Source organism: Triturus cristatus, chromosome 4_1, assembly GCF_964204655.1.
Source record: "Triturus cristatus chromosome 4_1, aTriCri1.1, whole genome shotgun sequence".
Taxonomy (NCBI): Eukaryota; Metazoa; Chordata; class Amphibia; order Caudata; family Salamandridae; genus Triturus; species Triturus cristatus.
In genome coordinates this window covers 793435548-793457589 of record NC_140585.1, presented here as the reverse complement: position 1 = coordinate 793457589, position 22042 = coordinate 793435548, and the positions used below count along the sequence as shown (strand labels likewise).

Below are 22042 nucleotides of genomic sequence, written 5' to 3'. Positions count from 1 at the left end.
AGGGATAGTGTTGGATAGTGGAGAAGTAAAACTTACTATTTCCACTGCAATGAGTGCAACAGTAGGGAAAGTGTTGCATAGCGAAGGGGTAAAAATTACTATTCTCACTGCACTGAGTGCAACCGTAGGGAAAGCTTTGGATAGTGGAGGAAAAAAATTTGCTATTCCCACTCTGGTGAGTGCAACAGTAGGGAAAGTGTTGCATAGTGGAGGGGTAAAAATTACTCTTCCCACTCAAGTTAGTGCAACAGTAGGGAAAGTATTGGATAGCGGAGGGATAACGTTTATTATTCCCACTCTAGTCAATACAACGGTAGGGAAAGGGTTGGATAACAGGGGGCAAAAATTACTATTCCCACTCTAGTCAGTGTATCAATAGGGAAAGTGTTGGATTGCGGAGGGGTAACATTTACTATTCTCACTTCAGTCAGTTCAAAATTAAAAACAAAGAAAATATCATCAACAAAATCCTTTTTTTCAAAGTAAATATAAAAATATAAATATGTTAAAAATGATAAAAGAAATTATTTAAAAAATGAAAACATATTATAATCTTAATACATATCACAAATACCTACAAATATTATATTAAATACAATAAAAAATAATTTTCAAACAAATACATTTTTTATTTCGAAATTTATTAAAAACATCAATTATTACATAAATATAGTCTATTTACTTTCTACCCTAGAAACACCAAACAACTCACAAAAAGAATATTTGCATAATTAACTATCAATTGTACAAATATTATTAATTAAAAAACGAAAACACATAAAATGTAATGAACTGCCCACCCTTTACACCTATAATCCCCACAACCCACACCTAAAATTAAACTGTAAAAAAATTAATTCCACAATCAAAAAAACTTCAATTATATAACAAATAGTATTTACTAACTAATTATAAAGTAAGTAAAATTAATTTACTCCCCACCCTTCACCCCTATAAACCCAAAACACACACAAAAAAATAAACTATTACCCTAAATAATTGTCAATCAATTAATATTAATGATCAACTAATTATTAATTAATTACAAATAAATTACTTCCTCCCTTTGACCCTATAAACCCCACAACCTGCACCTAAAATTGATTAGACAATTACCATAATTAATTGTCAATTAATTTATTATTACTTAACTAATTATTAATGAATTAAAAAATAATTTACTTTCCACCCTTGAGCCCTATAATCCCACAACCCACACCTAAAATTTACCTCACAAAATTTGAAACCCAATTAACATTATAAAATCTCAATTAAATAAATATTTATGAATATAAAATATAAATTAATTTAATATGATTAAATTACTTCCCACCCTATTCCCCTATAAACCCACAACCTGCTACAGGGCTAAAAAATGCAAAATGTTATTTAAATAAAATTAATAACCACAACAATTTTAACAAGTTTTAAAAACATAAACAATACTTATACAAAAAATACAATGCATACATTTAAAATATATACTAGAATGCATAACACTAATTAAAAAATCGATATTTTCAACATCTATAGTTTTGTAAATGATATTAATGACTTCTATATTTTTTTAATCTATATTTCTTACCTTAAAGTCGATATTCTTGACCACGATATTCTTGCTGTCGATATTTCCGAGTCACGATATTTAAAACGTGATATTAGTGCAAGTCAAAATTTCCAACTCAATGTTTTGACTGAATACCTATGACTCATTGCTGCTGCAGGGGGACATTGCCCAGGGTGGGCCTGGTCCCCTTATGCACCCCTGCGCTGCTGCTAATTGGATTGCTGAGGTAAGAGGGGAGTTCATGATGGCACGACGCATAGAAAACGCATGGCAAACTGGACAGAAGCTAACTTGGTGACACTGGGTGACTGCTACAATGAGAAGGCCCTTTGCACACTAGAGGAACTGAAAATGGGAGATGGCCTCAGAGATGGCTAATTTCAGTCATATGGGGCTGTAGTGCAGGCGCTATGGGCCTCTACAGGGACACTAACCCAGAACAGCCCACGCATGACCTCTTGCAGACTTTAGTAACATTTGGACAGGGTAGCCACCTAATCTTGTGGCTATACATAATGGCACAGGCAATGATAGTGAACACCCTACAGGCACTGTGAAGCAGACGGGAGGATTATATGGGATGGCAATTCACAGACAAGTAATGGGAAAAGACTCTAGCATGCACATACACATTCACCTGCAACATGAGATTTAAATCCACACAGTTCAACTACCTGTACAACCCCTATCTCTCACTCCATAGGCTGAAATCGCGAAAGACTGATGCCCCCGCTGTGCCCTTGTTGATGCAGATTTCATACAACATGGTGTGGGATTGACCAATGACTGCGCACTTCTGGACACTTGTGTTGAATTATATAGAATGCACCCTTGGCGGACATCGGGTATTCAGAGCAATGAAGTGCCTTCTAGGCTTATACTATAGACAGCGACAGAGAAAAAGCAGGCAATAGATTAATGGACAGCAGGGATCTTGCACACCCTGAAAATCACTGACTAGTCCACCATATAGTAGGTGGAGAACAGAGGTTGAGATCTCGGTGAGGGCAGAAAGAAAGACCCTCTGGGAAAAGGAAATGAGAGGGGTTTGTGGGCCCTTTGTAGATGTACAGCGGAAATAGACAGGTACCACCCTGACATCCCTGTGGACACTGACAACTAGTAATACCTTACAGGGAGAGAACCTCTGGAACTAGGTGGGCACCCCACCCAATACATTGACGTGCTTTAGACTCTCCCTACAGACCCACAGGGACACAGACCGAGCAAGTATCACAGCGACTGTGCACCTAACCTAGACTGGGAAGATTATGAATTCTAGTTCATTACAGTTTATTGTTCATCCTTAGGCACAGTGAGCACAGTACCTTAGACGTGTGTGATGGACCACACCCGATGTGACCCACACCAATGGAAATATAGGATGAGTCCATGTAGCTTTCAAGTCTAGAACATAGTTTATAGACTGAGGAGCGGAAACATTGCGCAACCAGTACAATACTTCTTACTCTTGTCACATGTTTGGTATAGTAATGCCTAAATGTCAAAGTGCATATTGTGAAGTAACGTTGCAGAACAACAAAAAAGTTATGAAAAATTGTTTAAAAGAAGATTCTCTGTTAATAAAATAGAAAACAAATCTCTGCAAATTTGATCAATAAAGTGTTTAATTAGTTAATGCTGGTGGCTTTTAACAAAATTGAAATGCAGGATAGACCTGAACAACAGCAAATCCATTTCTCAGTGGTAAGAGTATGCATTGCTTCAAATGTAAGATCTATCCAAAATAGAAGTTCAGTCTCAATTTCATGTAAAGAGAACTTGAAACAAATGGGGAGAGGTGAGGATGTGGCCTTACGGCTAGAGCGGTCGACTTCGAAGCTGGGAAACCAGGTTCAAGTCTCGGCAACGACGCTCATCATCCTGTGATTCTGGGCAAATCGCTTAATCTCACCATGCCTAACAAAAAATGTCCTTATGTAACGAAACTGGTGCTCATGCATAGCGCTCTGATACCTGATATCTTTGGGTCTAGATTGCGCTACATAAAATTCTAAAAAAAAAAAAAGGAATGGTGAAGCTTGCTCAGATGTGGTTGTTGGTAGGTAGAATCTACATGCTTTCATCAAATAAATAAGGGCAAGCTAGTCAAGCAGGAAATGCTTGACTGGTATGACTACCACAAACGCCATTCAGTGTTAGTAACATTAGGCGTTAGCACGGCTGGGCAGTTAAAGTATCTGAAAACGAGTTGGGCAACCCTCACCCTTTCTGTCAAACTCAAAACAAAAACTGCATAACAAAATATAGTTAGGATTGCACTTACTTTATCTTTCTCACACCTCCGAAAATGCAGATACATTGACATGTAGGACCCGATTCACAAACTGCATTTTGTAGTATGTAAATTTGCATTACAGTAGTACTACTTACTATAATACAAAATATATTTCACACTCCTAGCCGGGGAACAATCCACTTCTCTTATCTTTACTATGAGGAGATCTCCAGACCTGTAGATTTATTACTTAGGGCCCGATTCTGTTGTGGTTTAGAAAGCTTCCCAACCAAATGGGTTTGGGAATGGTTTCCGACCGAATCGGCGTGGTAGGGCCCAACCGACCGAGTACGATGCATCCGGATGCTTCCAGATACGATTTGGTTGGACTCCCATTGACTTCTAAGGGAGCCTTTGTTCCAACCAAATGCATTGGCTCCTATTGAAGAAAGGGGTGTCTGGGGAAAATCTGGCACCCTGTGGTGGGACCGCCCAAGTGCCTGCCACACCTTGCATGGCTGGTAAAGAGGGACCCATGGATACCCCCACGCGCCCGATTGGGAAGGCTCTGGGTGCAGGGGGGCCCAGTACGGGCCCCCAAAGTCTGATTCCGAGTCGGACGGCCTGATTCGGAAAGGCTGTCCTAATCCATCATCGTACTTGGTTTTTTATAAATGCGGCCTGTAGAGATGTACGATTTTGCTATGTATGGCTCGGTCATTCCAAATGCCGTTGAGTTTGGATTGGGATATTCCTATCGCCTAACTCGCATTGTACTCAGTCGATCGGAAACCTTTCCGAGTTGGTCGGAAAGACACGTTCCCGATCCGATTTAGACGGAGCAAATGCAGTTAGGAGGCCTTCCTAACCACATCAGAATCAGGCCCTGAGTATTATATGCAGGAGGGACAGGGGCGGATGACTGGAAAATGGAAAATGAGGCATACCTACTATGAAATAGGGGAGGTTTAGAGAGGGCTAAAAATGGTTTTAAGGAGGAACTGTTATTCACAAACTACACTTCTAAAGTTACTACAGCCTAAAAAGCCACAAATTAGTTGAAAATGTATTCTAGCCCAGCCTTGGAGTAAGTTTAGCACTGCACAATGGCCATTCACAGGTACTTCAACAAACTCCCCTGTATAATAATCCATAGATAATAATGGAGACTGGGACTTAAAATTACACCCAATAGAATTTTTTTTAAATAATTACTTTATTTGATAATTTGCAAAGACAGCAACTTGTTTTGGCAAAACAGCCTTGTACTGGATTTCAATTTTCCAGATAGACAACCATTCTTAAAACTGCTCTCATGGCTTCCAAGTTAAAACCAACTAGGCCACCAACATCAATACACCACAATGAATCTGGTTTTCTGACATTGCATAGTCATTGTCCACATTCATTGAATTCTGCATTTACCTTCTCAGAGAACCACGAAGTTATAACATTGAAACATAAGTTTCCACCATTCTTGTGCCCAGTATGTGAATAGGCTCTCCTTGATCCCTAGTCTAGGCATTATTCATAAAAGTTACATTTATTTTGGGGAATAAGTACACGTTCTTATCTGAAGAGAGCGCGACATGATTTCAGTATACAATTTAATACTCAAAAAGGCTTCAATTCATTATAACCTATAACGCCACCATGGTTTCTACTTTTAAGTTCTTTTCAATCTAAACACAATTGCAAAGTGCACAGTCTATTTCATTACAGAATTTATTACTCAACAGTGATTCAGTTCCATATACACCCATATAGCACTGCATTTTCTTCTATTAATGTGTTATTGGGCAAGGACCATTCTGAAAATATGCAAACTGACAAATTTTTGGGTAGTCTTATTCCATCATCACAGCACAGACAGGCACAATCACAGACCTATGAACTGTAGTCTTTACAACAACGATTCCATCTCTTTTACATTAAAGTATGTTTTATATTTTTGTATAAAGAATTATTAAAGTCTATGATTTTCCCTACACTTTACCACAGGAAGGTCTCCGCCACAGTGGTGGGGATCTCTGACTATGGCTGGAAAGTTACTAGTAGTAACTTTTACTCTTGTAAATCCAGTCTTTGGTGTCTCCACCTCCTGATTACAGAGAATGGAGACATGTAAGTCTATACTAAGGTTTACATCTACACTCAGAAATAGTGACTAGCAAGAGAGTGTAGATTTATACCTAGATGTAAGAGTACATTTACAAGTAAAAAAGTCTACGCATGTAAATTTACCTTTGCGAATAGTGAAAACAGTGTCATGTATTTGCCTTAAAGTATCCAACAACAAAAGCTTAGATAAAGTTCCCAAACTCTCCTCCCTGTAATTATTTCCCCAGAAATAGTAAAACTGTCATCACATTTGCTTTGATGCCTCTAGTGACATTAAATGGCCTCTGACACCAGTGACAGGCATATTATAATTTTAAAGTTACTGCAACAAACGGCAAAGTGATGGAAGGAGTGCGTGAATTAATCTCAGTCATTAGATGATGCTCAAGCCACATTCCAGTCCATCACTTTTGCTCAATGTTCCATCCTAGGCAGGGACAAGCTATTTGCAAATCAGCTCTACTGGGCCCGTTATAAATATAACAAAATAAAATGACAATGTAATAGGTGAGAGGAACAGATTCCAGCAATGAAGGTGATTTAAGATGCTGCATAGCTAATTGAAGGGTCCCAGGATTATTAGGTGACCACAACAGTAATGTAATGGCCTCAAAGCAGTTTTATGAACCACAGGGGCAATTTCATTGCTTATAGGGATAAAGTCGTGAATTATGGGGTAAAATATTGGTTATAGGGTCAATAATTATCTGTAGGGCAATTTCAGGGTTCTCAGAGGCACTTTCAGGGCTCTTTCAAAAATTACACATTTTCTGGTAAAGTAAACACAAGGAGATGATGGACGGAGCGCTGAAACTTTTCAGGCACTCACCCCCAGTCACAGATCTGGGTTGAATCCATCATCGTTCTTTAGCTCACTTCGCTTCGCCACCGTTCAGACCCAGCTATATGCAAATCAGTCTTTACCCTGTGTCTCATGGGAACAGTCCAGCCCGAACTCAAAGAAACAAGCATCCTGGGACTGGTTTCGAGGTAACACACCTCATCAGTCAGGCTAGCTTGAATCCAGTAGCAAAGTGAGCAAGCGACCCACGTCTGGGCAGACCCTGCCAACTTAGGGCGAACAAAGCAAACACAAGGAGATGATGGACGGAGCACTGAAACTTTTCAGACACTCACCACCAGTCACACCCGAGTTGAATCCATCATTGTTCTTTAGCTCACTTTGCCACCCCAGTTTAGAACCAGCTATATGCAAATCAGTCTTGACCCTATGCTTCATGGGAATATTCCAGCCCGAACGGCTGAGCCAGATCTTCCCTGGACCGGAAACAAGCATCCTGGCATTATCTGGTAACACAGGAAACAATTCAAAGTCCCTATAGATGTATCTTAAGCGCATATGACAATACAATATTACAGCCAGAATGGCATCATGTAAAGTATATATCATGACTCACATGATTATCCCGGTATGCCCTGAATTCTTTTTATCAATTTCTATTTATTGAAAGTAAAACAAAACGGCAAATTTAACAAGTTAGTTGCAATTGTAAACCAATAACTGAGCGTGCTTTATTTGTGGCCATCTCTCACATACATGAAGGTATTTTTCTAGTGTGCTTTAACACCTGTTAGGTTAAGCGCTCACTGCTGATACCGGAGTGTGACCTGCAGGTCACGTGTTTAAATCTCAGCAACTAATTTAGTATTTCATCCTTCCAAGATTAAAAAATGTAACCTCACTAAATGGTTAATAACACCTGTTACTTACAAAATATATACAGGAAAAACTGTTGTATGAAGCACTATGTAAACAAAAACTTATTTGTTATGTGTTTGTCAAGACCATGATGTGCACCATCTGCGTATGTGTATGTTGCGATGATTACTTGTGCCTGCATTAGCCATCAAAATATCAGATTTAACGACTGTGTTTAAAGATTGCTCTTTACCAAATTCTCATTTGTATTAATATCGTCTTCCAGAAAACACCCTGGACATTCGATAGGTAAAATATTACTTACATATCAGCAGCAGTTATCTACTCAATACTGGGCTCCAGTGGCATAGACAGGAGTGTACCTGAGATATTACAGAAACTGTTCAATCATTCTATATTAACACTATTACCAGCCCAACACAGCACCAGGATGTCCTAATCTTGAATCTCCAAGGTGTTTGTGCATGCACCCTCATACAGCCGCCTGCATCCCACCCGGCCAAGGCCGCGTAGAGGAAAGGCCCTACAATACGTTGCTATTTTCTGATTTAATGTCACAGATTCTTCACTTAGGGCCTCTAAGGGGGCCTGTCATCTGGTATGGGACTAATGGCTTGCAGCAGAGGAGTTTCCAGTTCAGCATAACAGTTGTTCTGGATGCCGCAAATGATGGGTGGGAAATGTAATAACTGATGAGTAAAACCATAAGTGCTTCTAGTTTTTTGCCTATTTCTCTTTGTTATGCATTTACTAACCTTTACCTTGGCTTTGCACATCTCTAAGATCTCATATAAAGAAATCAGATACATTAAAACACTTATATTGAATACTTGCTCCTTATATTGCATAATAATAATAATAATAATCCACATTTGTAAAGCGCAAACAATCACCCGTAAGGGTCTCTAGGAGCTGGGGGCCGTCTGGAAGATTAAGCAAGCTATTGCCCAGAGTCACATAGTGCTGGGCTCATCTGCCACCGGCGCCGGGATCGAACCGTGATCCCCAGATTCCGGAGACAGTCGCCCTGGCCGCTGCCACACCTCTTCCCTCATTGAGTAGTTTCCCCCTCTGGCTCTTTTCTTCACTCTGTACACACAGTCCTTTGGGCTTACCATCAAAAGACTTAGAAAGCAGACTATATACCATTTTGACAGCCGCTCTCCCTTCGTAATCTAATTCATCCAGTGATGTGGCAATGGAATTTCTGCAAATGCCTAAAAAACACACCCCAAGAAGTTTCCCATCAACCCATCACTCCCAACATGATGGTTTAAAATAGCAGATGCAAATCAATGCACCTGCATGATACACTGCCTGGCCCACCACAAAGTCCTGAAAAAAAAATTCTTTGGATGAATTGCCTGAATGTACCCTCTCCTCAAAGTGCTCTGGGGCTGCCTCTTCACTCGAAGACACTCCAGTAGATGCCTTTTTTTCATCTTCCAAAGATCCCTGATCGACCATGGTTTAATTGCGATTTTCTAGAGAACGGCCAATAGCCTTTTGGGAATATGCTATATGAGAAGAGCTCAGTGGAAAGAAAGACCATCACACTGTTAACATCTTGAGCCTTCTGTTTGGGTTTAGACCACGTTGTCTCACTACTAGCAAGCAGACCACTTACAAACCCCTGCTACACGCTTGACAGCATATTGGCCATCATTTGAAGGCCCTCAAAGGCTTCAAAGGGTGCACAAAAGTGATGTTAAGATCACCTACAAAAAGCAAAGGTAGGGCCATCAGTGGTGTTCTTTTCAGGTGTTCGAGTTTAAGTTTCCTTTACAACACTCAATGCTTCTCCCCTCACTAACACTACATAGGATTGGCAAATACGTTCCCGGCAGGTCCCTCGAGTCTGAATCAGCATTGGTCCTCGAAAGAGCCTGTGAAGAACAGTTTGGAGGAACTGTTCTTTTTAGAGGAAGCAGCCTTGAACCCCAAACAGTGGTCTCTTACTGTTCAAGACAATGGAGCGCTGGGACCGCACATGCTAACTCACACCCTCTTGGGTGCTCCCCCAGAGCAGGCATGGTGCCATTTTGGTTTGTTGGGGATACCTTGGAAAGGGATATGCACGCACCTCATTGCTTAATGGCTCATTAGTAATAACTTATTTTAAACCTTGTAGGTATAGAAAAAACAATTCAGTTGGGTTGTGAAAATGCGTGTGGAAGCATTTTTGTGGTGGGCAGAAACAGGTTTCTCTACTCGAAAGAGACAGGCAGCAAAATACCCCCAGGGAATGTATGTACCGCATAAACCAAATGTGTGCCAGTGACACACAAAAAACTATAACGAGCCCCGAGGCACTTCACTGAGGTACTACCTCTGGGAGGATAACAAAGGAGACGCATTTTAGCGAACTGGGCAGGGAAAGCAGTAGTTTTGTTGCGGCCAGTTGTAAATTTGAGGAAAAAAACGACGAAACTTAACAACAATGGGGATGTAAAGAACACCTGGATGTCTCACACACCTGAAAAAACATGAAATATTTTGCCTTGAGCCATTCCAAACGATGAAGTTAACATGATCAATCTAGGCTGCTTCAGTGCACTGCGCCAGTCAACAAAGCGCTGTACTCCAGAGTAGCAGTGACGAAACTTCGGCTTTGGTAACAACTAAAAACATGACCAACCTGTATAAAATTAGCGATGTTGAAAAGCTTATTTTTTAATTCTGTTAAAATATGTTTCCATTTTGAATCTTTTTTCCTACTTATTTGTCGCCGATAAAAATTATTTTTATTTTTTTAAATTACTAGTAACCAGGCGTTTCCAAAACGCCTTTCATGCGCTGGATCGCACAGTTGTGTTTTCTTTTGCACTTGTCTTCGGTCGCAATAGGATAACAAGCAACTGTAACTCATAAAAGGAGTGCTAGGTCCGTACTCACGTTGGCACGCGTCGGGGGCGGAGAAGGGCCTCCGCAGGTCTCGGTGGAAGCCGGCCTTGCATCGCTGGCAGTGCTGCCCTTCCGTATTGTGCTGGCACTCATCGCACACCCCGCCGCTGCGGTTCCCCGATGCCAGCCACACGTCCATGCTGAAGTGGCACCGCTCGGCATGCCCGTTGCATCTGCATTCTAGAGGAGACAGAACGGGTGTGAAATAAATATCCTCTTGGGACATATTAATACCCAAGACAATCATGATCATCGAATATCATAAGTACGGCGCGGCTGTTCTAGTGCCCTCTATCCCCCCACCCCCCTTCCACCACGCCTACAGGGCTGGCTGCGGAGGCGAGGTCCTATCTAGGATAAATAGTTACCTGGACATCCTGTGATCTGACCGCTACACCCATCCCTCAAAGGTATACTGCAAGGTTCTTTTGGGCATACATTGTAGCTCTTCTATAAGGGCCTGCCTGTGAATAACCACTGCGAGCTCAGATTCGTGAAGTGTTCTACTGACTGTGACATTGGCAGGAGTGAAGTGTTTCCTTAAACCACCCCTGCTTCCCTCTGTCTGTTAATGCATAGGAACAGATTTGACTTTCCTGATACTCAGTTAGACATCCTCGGCGCGCGTGCGCTAAAGCAAGAAGTTGCATCCCACCCTCTTTTTTAATCCACAATTAAGTTTTTTTTTTGCGTGAGTACTTGTCTAAGGGGATTTCACAGACACTTGGGAAATTCCCATCCGTGCACAACTTTAACAAATGTAGACTTCTTAGTAGATGAACTTACTGCCTGTTTCCTGATACACTGGATTCATGGGCTAAACTATCAGTTTTTGGTTTGCAAAAATGACGCACGAACTGGAGACCAAACTCGTTCAACCCACAGATTTGCCTTATTAAATGGGAATGCGGGGGGCTCTGCACAAGGGACTGTTTTTTTCCTGATTCAGATTTACAAATGGTCAATAGTTTTGTCTTGTAACAAATATTCTTGTGTTTCTCACCACAGGAGCATTGTGGTCTCACAGTGTTCTGAAAGGATAAGTCGTATCCTTTCACTGCATACTTAAAGGGACTATATTTACGTCTCCGCTACAGCCAGCTAGATGCCTCTAGAAAGACCTATTGCAGGTGTTAGAAATGGGATTTCTGGTTGGCTAGGGCTTGCTCCTAAGCCAGGCAGAAACCACCACTCTAGTCAGGGCAAGGAGTTACACACTGATGATAACCCCTGCTCACCCCCTTGGTAGCTTGGCACGAGCAGTCAGGCTTATCTCAGAGGCAATGTGTAAAGCATTTGCGCAACACACACACACAGCAGCAACACACTAGGCACACTACAAAAGAAACTCCACACAAGGTTATATAAAAAAATAGCCTTTGTATTACCATAAACACATTAGAAACATAATCACACCTTTACACTGTGCCAACTGGTCAGAATCATCAAAATGCAGGTAAGTAAATGCAAAACACAACCAGTAACTACTGGTACAATAATAACCTCAGCATTATTACGTTAGGCGTAAAACACAACCGGTAACTACTGGTACCATGATGACCTAAGCATTATCACATTAGCATTAGACAGCATCCTAAAATATCAAAGCATGACATTAGGCAATAAATCATATTCGGCCCAAACCTCATTAGCATAAACACATTATGCAATAACAATATATTAGGCCCAAACCTCATCAACATTACACACTCTCCTTGGGCCTCAACATCATAACAGGACATTTGCATTAGGCATAAAACACAATTATGCGTAAACCAGGCGTGCACCACAGAACAACACTCACCAGGTATCCAACCCTGACCCCAGACCTACTGGCCTTACTCGGTGCTCCAATGCCTCTTGTCCCAAGAATGTCAGGTTTCTCGGGGGGACCTTTCACAAAGTGCGCAAATGTGCTGGGGCATGGGGTGTACTCACCCCTCCTTTACTCAAAAGAACTGGCCCCCACATTGCAGCTGCCCAGCGCTTTCGCAGGGCAGCTGTGAATAAAATGTACAAATACAGTCATGCACTCACAATGCCTCTTGGGCCCCACTGGGACCCCAAAACAACTATGGCCCCATGTTGCAGCTGCCCAGCGCTCTCGCAGGGCAGCTGTGAACCAGCACGGGTACTACGGGGCCCTCAGTACGACCACAAGGGGCGGGCACTGACAATGTACCCCAACACCACCCCCACCAAGATAGAACTGAGCCCCACTCACCGGGCGCTCTGGAGGACTCTGCAGGTCTTCCCTTGGCCAATCCCCAGGCACCGTCACTCTTGGGATGGCCACGCGGGGCTCCACTCAGCTCACGGGAGCCCCGCTCTCTCTTAGGTGCACTGGGGAGTCCCCCTCCTCACCGTGGTCTCCATGTAGCTTCTCTGGTCTTCCTTGGCTCGGGGAGGCGCTTCTCTTGCCTGCTGCAGCACTCTTGACGCTGCGTGTCCCCTCCGCTCCCGTTGTCAACAACCAGGCCTAGGACACATGCAGGGCTCTCCTCTCTCTTACGGGGAGCAGCACCTGCCGCCAGACTCCTTCTTCCACCTCCGTATGTCCCAGCGTGGGGTGGGCTCCCTCCTGGTTCTTCTGTGGGTCCTAGCGCGGGGTGGGCTCCTGCCTGATTCTTCTGCAGGTCCCAGCACGGGGTGGGTTCCTGCCTGGGTCTTCTGACCGGCACGTCTCTTCCGGATTCGGCCCGGCCTCTGTCCAGGCAACTTGCCTGCATTCCGGGTCGCCGCGGGTAGCGCGGCGGCTCTCAGGCTTCTTCGGCGGCGGCATCAGCGGCAATACGGGGTAGGCTCCTGTTTTCAAATAAAGACCAGTGCAGGGTGGGCACCCGCTTGCCAGATGCACAAAACGTGGGGTGGGCTCCCGCTGGAACCTGGCAGGAATTAGAGCGGGGTGGGCACCCGTGAAGGATGGCAATCCGGGGTAGGCTCCCACTCCGCTGGGCAGGAATACAAGGGAATCCCAACGTTGGGATTCCCTCCACACAAGCGGCCGCTCCGCGCTGCGAAGACCACGCTCTTCCCACAGGAGACCAGCAGAGTTCTCAAGGTGCTTACAGTCCCAAAGTCCTTTTAGAAGTAAAAGGAGCAAAGCTAGGCCCAGGCAGGCAAGCACACAGGCACCTCTAGCAGAGAGGTAGTCCCTTGTGGTGGTTCCTCCTAAGGCCCAGCAGCATCAAGCCCCCCCAAGTACAGGAACACAGCTCTCTAACATGGGGTCACAGCCCCTACATTTATACTTCGTTTTCCTTTGTCTGCCCTGGCACAGGGCTTGGGGGGGAACCAGCCTCAACTGGTTCTGGGTGGTTTTGGAGCACGCTGTTTACAGTGCTCACACCCTCCTTTCAGAGATAGGGCTCTGCCATCAGACACACCACAGGGTGGCAGAGCCAGCATTTACTAGGGCAGGCACAATCCTATTCAGGGACCAGGGACTTCCCCTCCCACTACTCAGTCCCATTCAGCCTAGCGCTGACTCACCCTGCCCCTCCTGGAGCCACACACATCTCACCAGGCCCTGTCACTCACAAGCCAGACATGCAATTCACATCAGGCAGGCAGACAAATGGCACACACAAATGCCAACTTCTAAAAGTGGTATTTCTAAAATAGTCATAATAAATCTGCGCACACCATTGCGTAGCATTTATTATCACTATTCCAAACATACAAAACTTGACCATGCTGCGCCTCTCATATCAAGGATTACCACTGAAACACTTATCAGGGAATCCCCAATGCATTCCTAAGGGAGGGCAGCCCCACAGTAGTGAGAAACCAAAATGGCTGTTTGTCACTACCAGGACATGTCACGCACTTAAGGTACATGTCCTATCTTTTACCTTCAATGCACCCTGCCCATAGGGCTAGCTAGGGCCTACCTTAGGGGTGACTGACATGCAGTAAAAGGGGGGTCACGGACATGACACACACTTTAAGTGCCACGTCACAGCGGCGGTCACACTGCGCGCACAGGCTCTGCAATGGCAGAGGCCTGAGATAGGTTTGAAAGGCTACTTCGGTGGGTGGCGCAATCAACGCTGCAAGTCCACCAGTCGCATTTAATTTACCAGCCCTGGGTATATGAGATACCACTTTACAAGGGACTGACAGGTAAATTAAATAGGCCAAACAGGTGTAGACCAATCTTACCATATTTAACACAGAGAGCGCATGCACTTTACAGTGGACAGCAGTGCTAAAGTGCCCAGAGACCTAAAACCACCAACACCATGTCAGAAAAAAGGCTAGGAGAAAAGAAAAAAGTTTAGGGATGACCGTGCAAAAAGGGGCAAGTCCAACACCAACATATACCTAGAATGGGCTTGGGTCAGCCCCTTGCTCCTGATCTGATGGCTTTCTTTGTCTATATCAGTTATCTGCCTTTGATCGAATGGCTTTCCCCTCTATTTGTGTGTTTGGCCCTCCCAGCAGCATTTCATTTTCATAGTGTTCTGACTGGATGAATTGTATCATTCCAATGTGGAAGTCTCTTTTGATTTTGTATTCAGAGCTCTACTCCCTTTGCTCTACCTCTTTTTTCCCTGTCTTTAATCTCCCTCTTGGTGTTGTGGGGTCGTCCTTTGCCCTGGGCGCCCTCCTCTGTTGTTTGCCGATTGCTACTGGTGGTGGTGCTGAGTGTTACTGAGTTGCGGCTGTGCTGATGCAGAGGAAGTGCTACACTGTTGCGGAGGTGGTGATTTACTGATGCTGAAGTGGTGTTGTGTTGGTGCTGAGTTGCTGCTCAGATGGGGCTGCGCTGTGACATTGTACTGATGCGGAGGTGATGCTGTGCTGATGCTAAGATGGTGCTGTGCTGATGTTGAGATGGTGCTGCAGTGGTGCTGAGTTGGTGCTGCACTGGTGGTGGTGCACTGATGAGTGGTCTTGTGCTGATGATGAGGGTTTTCTTTCCTGCAAGCTGTCTCTTTGTCCATTACATCCACGGCGTTCTGGTCAAAAGTTTAAAAAGTGAGCCGCAAGTACGAAATGCCCTGAAGCAAATTGACCCATGTAACAGGGCCAAACACACACAAAGGAGAGACAAATGGTACCAATTCACCACACAAAAAAACGCAGTTGGAAAAGCACAGGAAGGAATCAATTAAAAGTGGTGGGCGTGGCCATACCCCCACTGACGGAACACAGCATGCCTCGCAGAACAGTGCATGCGAGCTGACTCTAGGCTCAACCTAAAAATAAAAGGAATAAAACTACTGGATACCCGCTAAAACCAAAGAACATATATTTAACACGAAGTATGAAAAATGCAACATATTTTACCTGTTAAAAACATGTCATAAGCATTCAAAAAACCATCTGTACATAACTGCATTTCCAACTTATAGCGTTTTGAAAGTCTTGGTTTGCAGTTTGCACAGAAATGTGTGACAGCCTTTGCAAGTTAGTGATGTTTGCAGAAGAAACACCCCTGATTCTGGCGCCATGAGCTGAGCATCATACGGCGCTATGAACTTGGCAGCATTAACGATATTCGTATCGTAGTTTCAATTTGTGGTTGGTAGTGGGCAAATAGTATGCTGGTGCATAGAATAAGATGCAGCTTTTTAGTATAGTAATAAAAGATGTAGCATTTTGTGGTTATAAAATGTCAATTCGAAGAGATAGATTAACGTGGTAATGGGGTTTTGTTTTAGTTTGTAACTAAATTGAAAGAATTGGAAAAGAAAGATAGAAAAACTAAAATACAAGTTATTGATAAGGTTGATGTTTTTATGGAATAATAAATCAGGTAATAAATTGTGTGTTATTGGGATTTTTTTGTAGGGTAATTGTTAAAGCAAAGGGCTTGGTAAGATAAGTATTTTTTATTATTTTGTTATAAAAATAAGTAATATAGAGCAGGTGAAAAGAAACAATTAGTTTTAGTATTAAAATAGAGTTTATTCAGCGAAGTAACTACCTTGCAATTTTTCACCTATGTTTGGGATGCTTGCTGTAAGCTGGGGACAGACTTTGATCTATTGTGTACCCATGTGCTGTCTTTGATTCGTTTGTTTCTTCAAATGCCAATAAAAATAAACTTGATTAGCAAAAAAAAAATGTTTAGTTTATTTTAGAAGTTATATTTGGTGTAGTGCTGTGCTATATTAGGAGGAAATAAGTTGTAAATACTATAAAAAAGTGATGAAGCTTGATTTATTACAAATATAAAGATTACAAAAGAGTAATCGCAGTTTTGTGTATCGGTGTTAGAATATTAACAGTTATTATTAGTTATTAACTAATTAAAAAGTTATTGAGGATGTTTACGTTTCATTGTAATAATAATTTTGGGAAATATTTGGGCAATAGAAAAAGAGAAAGTATGTTTTATTTTAAAGTTGGAAGCTGTGAAAGAGGAGTTGTTGGGTTAATAGATTAGGAGTTTATAATAAAAGATAAATAGTAATAAAAAAATATATTATACGGTAATGTCCTTATCTGCTCCCCTTACCCTTTCCTTTCTGTGCTCCCCCTTTCTCTTCCCCTGCCCCTTAGGCTGTTTCTTGCTGCCGCTTAACCTCTGCTTTTACTGTTATTCCTCTTGTTGTTTGTTGCCTCATCATCCTCGAGTATTCTCATATCCTTAACTCGTGTTCTTTTTTTCTATTGTGTATCATTGTGTAATTGTTTTGTAACTTTGTGTAACTTGCTTCGTGCTGATACTCTGTAAAGCGCTCTGATACCTCCGGGTATAGCCAGCACTATAGAAAACTCTAAATAAATAAATAATTGGATGATGAAAAAAATGCTTGGGCACTGCACATGGTCTGAAATTAATCACACTGTACATGACTGGTAACTGTAGAATATCTTTTATCACTGTTCCATCATGTGATGCTGCTCTTCCTTACCGCATTGTGTGCCCCCCTCGTAGCCTGCTATAGACCTGTTTTTTGTGTTACTCTTCTTTGTGTCATTTGTCTGTGAATCAAGCGATTATTCCTGTTGTTTTCTTGCTTGATGTAGATATTGGGTTTTTGACTTTCCTTCCACCCTTTTGTAAAGCGCTCTCATAACCTTTGGGAGTTTTGTTCACACTATATAAAACTTTGTAAATAAATAAATTAAATAAATAAATAATCCACTAATCTTCTGCGCTCCGTGCTCTAGCTTTTCTTTCTCTGCTCTCAGTGCCTAATTTGAGCCAGTGGTTTCCGGTGCTCAGCACTGGCACTTAATTGTCAACACCGGACTTACGAAAGTCTGCCACATGGTGGCACTGTCTATCTAATTCAGAGATGAGGACAACAACAGTTGTTTATTTATTCAATACACATTAAAAATGACTAATGCCTGTTGCCCAAGCCCTTCTTATAGTTTTAGGAGCATGGAATAGTCTGAACAGGGGGAGTGTGAGGGTTTGTAGTTTTGTTGGTATTATCAGTGGCAGCACTGGCAGGGGCGATGGGTTGCGCAAGCTGCAGTGGCCCCTGAAAAGGGCCCTGGCACTTATTGTTTTTACAAAGTAAGCACTGCTTTGCCCTTTTGGCTTCTGCACTCTATTTATCTCTACTCCTCTGCTTTTCCTTTCTTTACTCATTTACCCATCACACCCCTGTCAAGTGGCACGCATCATATGTTAAAATAACGTAATTTGTAAATTACTCCACATTACGGCAAGGGCCTACATTTGTCATGCAATTAGAGATGACAGCGTTTTCAATCTCTCAGTGACTATGGCTGTGCTAATTTTCCAAACTTGTCCTCCACATAGTTAAAGAATAAGTTTCTGTTCAATCTGCTATCTTGTGCTATTGGGGTTGTCTCCCATGGTTACCATATACATGGTCTTCTCACTATGATTGGGCAGAACTCCAGTGTTCAGCTAGCCCCATGTCCTCTTTCCCTCCTTGGGTAAAAGTGAGGCTGTACCCACAGGTACACTCCGCAGCTTCCCAGTGGGATACGCCCAAGCGCCCATGGGATCAGTCACAAGAGAAAATACCATGCATGCGGGCACCCTAGGCAGAAAGCTGGCAAGTTCTTTCACTTACCAACCCATTCCTCTAGTTCCCATGAGTAGCTACCATGACCGTGAAATTTGAGTGGCACAAATGGTGCAAACGGTTACCAATAAGTCCATGAGAGAGCACTTGACCCAGCCCAAAGCCCCTTGTATTGAAGAGGTGATACACTCTGCATACCAGCACCGTACTGCAAGCTTTGCCTGACACAAATTATCCTGGTCTTTACGTTGCTGCTCGAATGAGTCAGAGAACTGGAATATTATATAGCCTTGGAAAGACCACGTCCTCTTTGTAGCAGCAGCAGCTTCTTCACAAGGCCAGGGAAGCGACGAATCCCCTGCCTGCTGCAAGGCGTGTAGGAAGAAATAAAATGTCAATGAAAAGATTTCATAACCATTTAATTTTTTCGATGTGCGCACTGCAGCAGCCAGCCTACACGAGCCCCGAGACATGTGGGGCGTGTACACTGCTTATGACTAGCAGCAGAGAACAGGAGCAGTGGCTCGCTGGAAGCTTCAAAGTGCTCATATCACTTTGGACGGCTGTCTTGCGCTATCCAAAGTGACATGTGCACTTTGAAGCTCTCCACTTAGCTGTCTTAGACAGCTGGGCGGAGACCAAGCACAGACCTACAGGCCCTGAAGGAGCTTCCAGCCAGCCTGCTCCATTCAATACAGGCACTTCTTTCATGGTGGTTAACAGCATGTGAGCAGCGTCTGGATTGGTTAGGGAAGCTCGACTGCAGATTCAGAAGTGGAACAGCGAGAAGGACATGCAGCTAGTGGTAAGTACAATTAATTTAATTGATTTAAAATGTTATTCTAGTCGTTTGTTTTCGAATTTTGGAGGAAGGGGTTGTTTTATTTTGGGCTTTGGGAGGAAGGCGGTATTTTATTTTGGGCATTTGGAGGGAGAGGTGTTTCACTTTGGGGTTTTGGAGGGAGGGGGTGTTATATTTAGTTTTTGGGAAGTGGTGAGGCACTTCACTCTCCTCACCACTTTCAAAGGGTACCAGCCGCCCCTGCTTTATAGCAAGAGAGAAAAGGTTGAGGTTTGGGCTGCCAATTAAGTCTGGCCTGCCTCAGTTTCTCTCAGCGGACCATGTGGTGCTGAATTAAATAAATAGCTACAGCCTGTGAATCCCCTACAAATCTCATTGGGCTAAAAACAATGGGAAACGTAGTCTGTGTCTATTATGAAGCACTCTTATGCTCCTAAGCTAAGTTCATGCTATGTAAGACTACAAAAAATAAAATGAAGATTCTGCCTATCAGTCACGCTCTAATTTCATCCTAAAACAATTGTGGACAAAGCATTAACCCCTGATGAAAGGAAGAGTGGTACCTTCTCACCCAACACTGTAAGTGCTTCCACTCCGGAGGAGTTAGCAAAACCTAGGACTCAGGGAGCCAGACCACAATGAAAAACTGCAGGCTTCTGCTGACTGGGTGAGTATCATCAAACTTTTGCACCACTGCTGAAAATGTGCATATTGTGCATAAAGGCCAATAGTATGCACGCTGTCGCACATGGACACCTTCAGTGAGCTGTACCAGCCTTGGGAAGATAACTTGGTGGGTTATGCAGACCAGGTCAGAGTTTCAAAGTACTGCACCAGGGCTTAAGGTGCAAACAGTGCTAGATTTGACCTGGTAGTGTGCACAGTTCTCTACACGAGCTGTACAGCATGTAGTGCTTTGCATAACTGTGTGACATAATAAGTGAGGTCATAATACATCATAATGGGCAGCGCTGATTTGATCCAACTTGTGAATGAGCCCACCCATACGGCAGGACACACTTTGGACGGGGTTTTCTCCAACTATCCATATCTAACTTACATAGGAACAATGCCTTTGGTGTGGACTGACCATGCAGGAATCTTATTTGAAGTATCCACTCCAGTTGACTCCCACAAACCAGGGGGCTTGTCAAATCAGATAAAGAAAAGGGCCTGGAACAAAGTGGTGGGATCCGAGCTACAAGAACTGCTTAGTACCACCTTGCGGCAACGGCCAACAAAGGTGGAAGATGCCGCCAGATGGTATACTATGGGTTGAGACAGCCTGCAAAAAGTGAGCCCCGTCTAAACTCGTTCATCCCAAACGAGCTTTACCAATTGCACCCTGGTACTCAGAGGAGCTCAGAAATCAGAAACTAACCTGTAAACGGCAAAAACGCAACTGGCGAAAAAATTACACTGCAGCTGAGAAAGAAACCTATAAACAAAGCCTTACCGCTTATAAACAATCTGTTTTTAACGCATAAAACTTTTCTTTATAAATCAAATCAACTTAGCAAACAATTCCTCCAAAGAACTTTATAAAACCGTATCTAGGCTGGCAACCCCAAGCCTACCTAGGGTCGAATCAAGTCAAGAATTGAGTGAAGGGAGAGCTTTTCGAACCACAGACCTCAGAGCCACACAGCACCTCCTACCTGGCTCTCGGGGTCAGGGATAGAGCACCTTCCACCTGACAGCACTGTCGCTGACAGTCCGCTACGCCGCCTCCAGTCCAATCGAGGCCGCCAGCGAGGAGGACTACAGCCCCCAGCGTCCACTCGGCGTTCCGCCCACATCCGCCGGAGTAGCGCGCCCGGAGGCGCTACATTAACAGACGCTCCCCCGGTGGAGCGGGACGCGCGCGGGCGTCGCCGGGCTGAGCCCGGGCAGAGGGCGGGCCGTCTGTGGCCGTCCGGGGCCGGAGGAGGCTGGGCTGGGCCATGGACTTTGGTGATTCGCCTGTCGTGGTTATGCAAGTAGGTTCATAAAGTATTGTCGTACATGTGCGTAAGCTCAGTAGGATCTAACGCCCCCAATATAGTGTACGGAGCACGGGGAAAACCTACTGCCTCATATTTCTGTTGTGGTAAATCTTTTCCGAACAACCCATGTCTAAGCCCAGGCAAGTTAAAACTGTTGTCACTAATGAAACCAGGACTATGGATAGCTATCTTGTCAGAGTGGTAAACAAGATCAATCAAGACAGGAGAACCTCCTTGGGCAGATCAAGTCCGGAGACATCACCACTAAGGTCATCTATGTTGTCTTCCCCAACGTTATCTCTAGATAGTGGTGGTGCCAATATTGATATTGATAATGTAGTCGTAAATACCGACGTAACTACTTTAGTCAATACTGTCGAAGGGGCAATCACCAACGTTTCCAGTTCTAGCCAGAGCATGGTATCGCCCATCAAGGGCATACAAACTCCTTCCCCTGCTCGGAGAACAGTGCGTGCCTGCAGGAAGTTCCCGGTTAAGAGGGTAGTGACTCGTAAACCCAAAAAGCAAGGAACAGCACCATTGACCGGGGGGGTTAACTCTGTACCTTCAAATAAAGTCTCAGAGACCGTAAATATCGCCGAGAACAGCCCCCTGTGTCCATCACATATTGAACTCCTGGCTTCTATATTAGAGTCTAAACTAGAGGCCTTGATTAGTCCACTGCTGGCAAAGTTAGACTTAGTTACATTAGAGGTCACTAGACTTAAGGGTCTCTTAGACTCTAATTCGATTAGGACCTCTCCAATGACTTCTATTCA

General features: G+C 43.5%; 1 protein-coding gene across 2 annotated transcripts in view; it reads right to left on the bottom strand.

Moving 5' to 3' along the window:
• The window catches only part of NTN4 (netrin 4), a 501445-nt gene that overhangs the window by 175807 nt on the left and 303596 nt on the right, over positions 1-22042 (bottom strand). For both annotated transcript variants that reach the window (XM_085653374.1, XM_085653373.1), the window contains one exon: positions 10504-10692. In XM_085653374.1, the coding sequence (XP_085509500.1) occupies positions 10504-10692 (189 nt within the window). The remainder of the gene's footprint in view (positions 1-10503; positions 10693-22042) is intronic.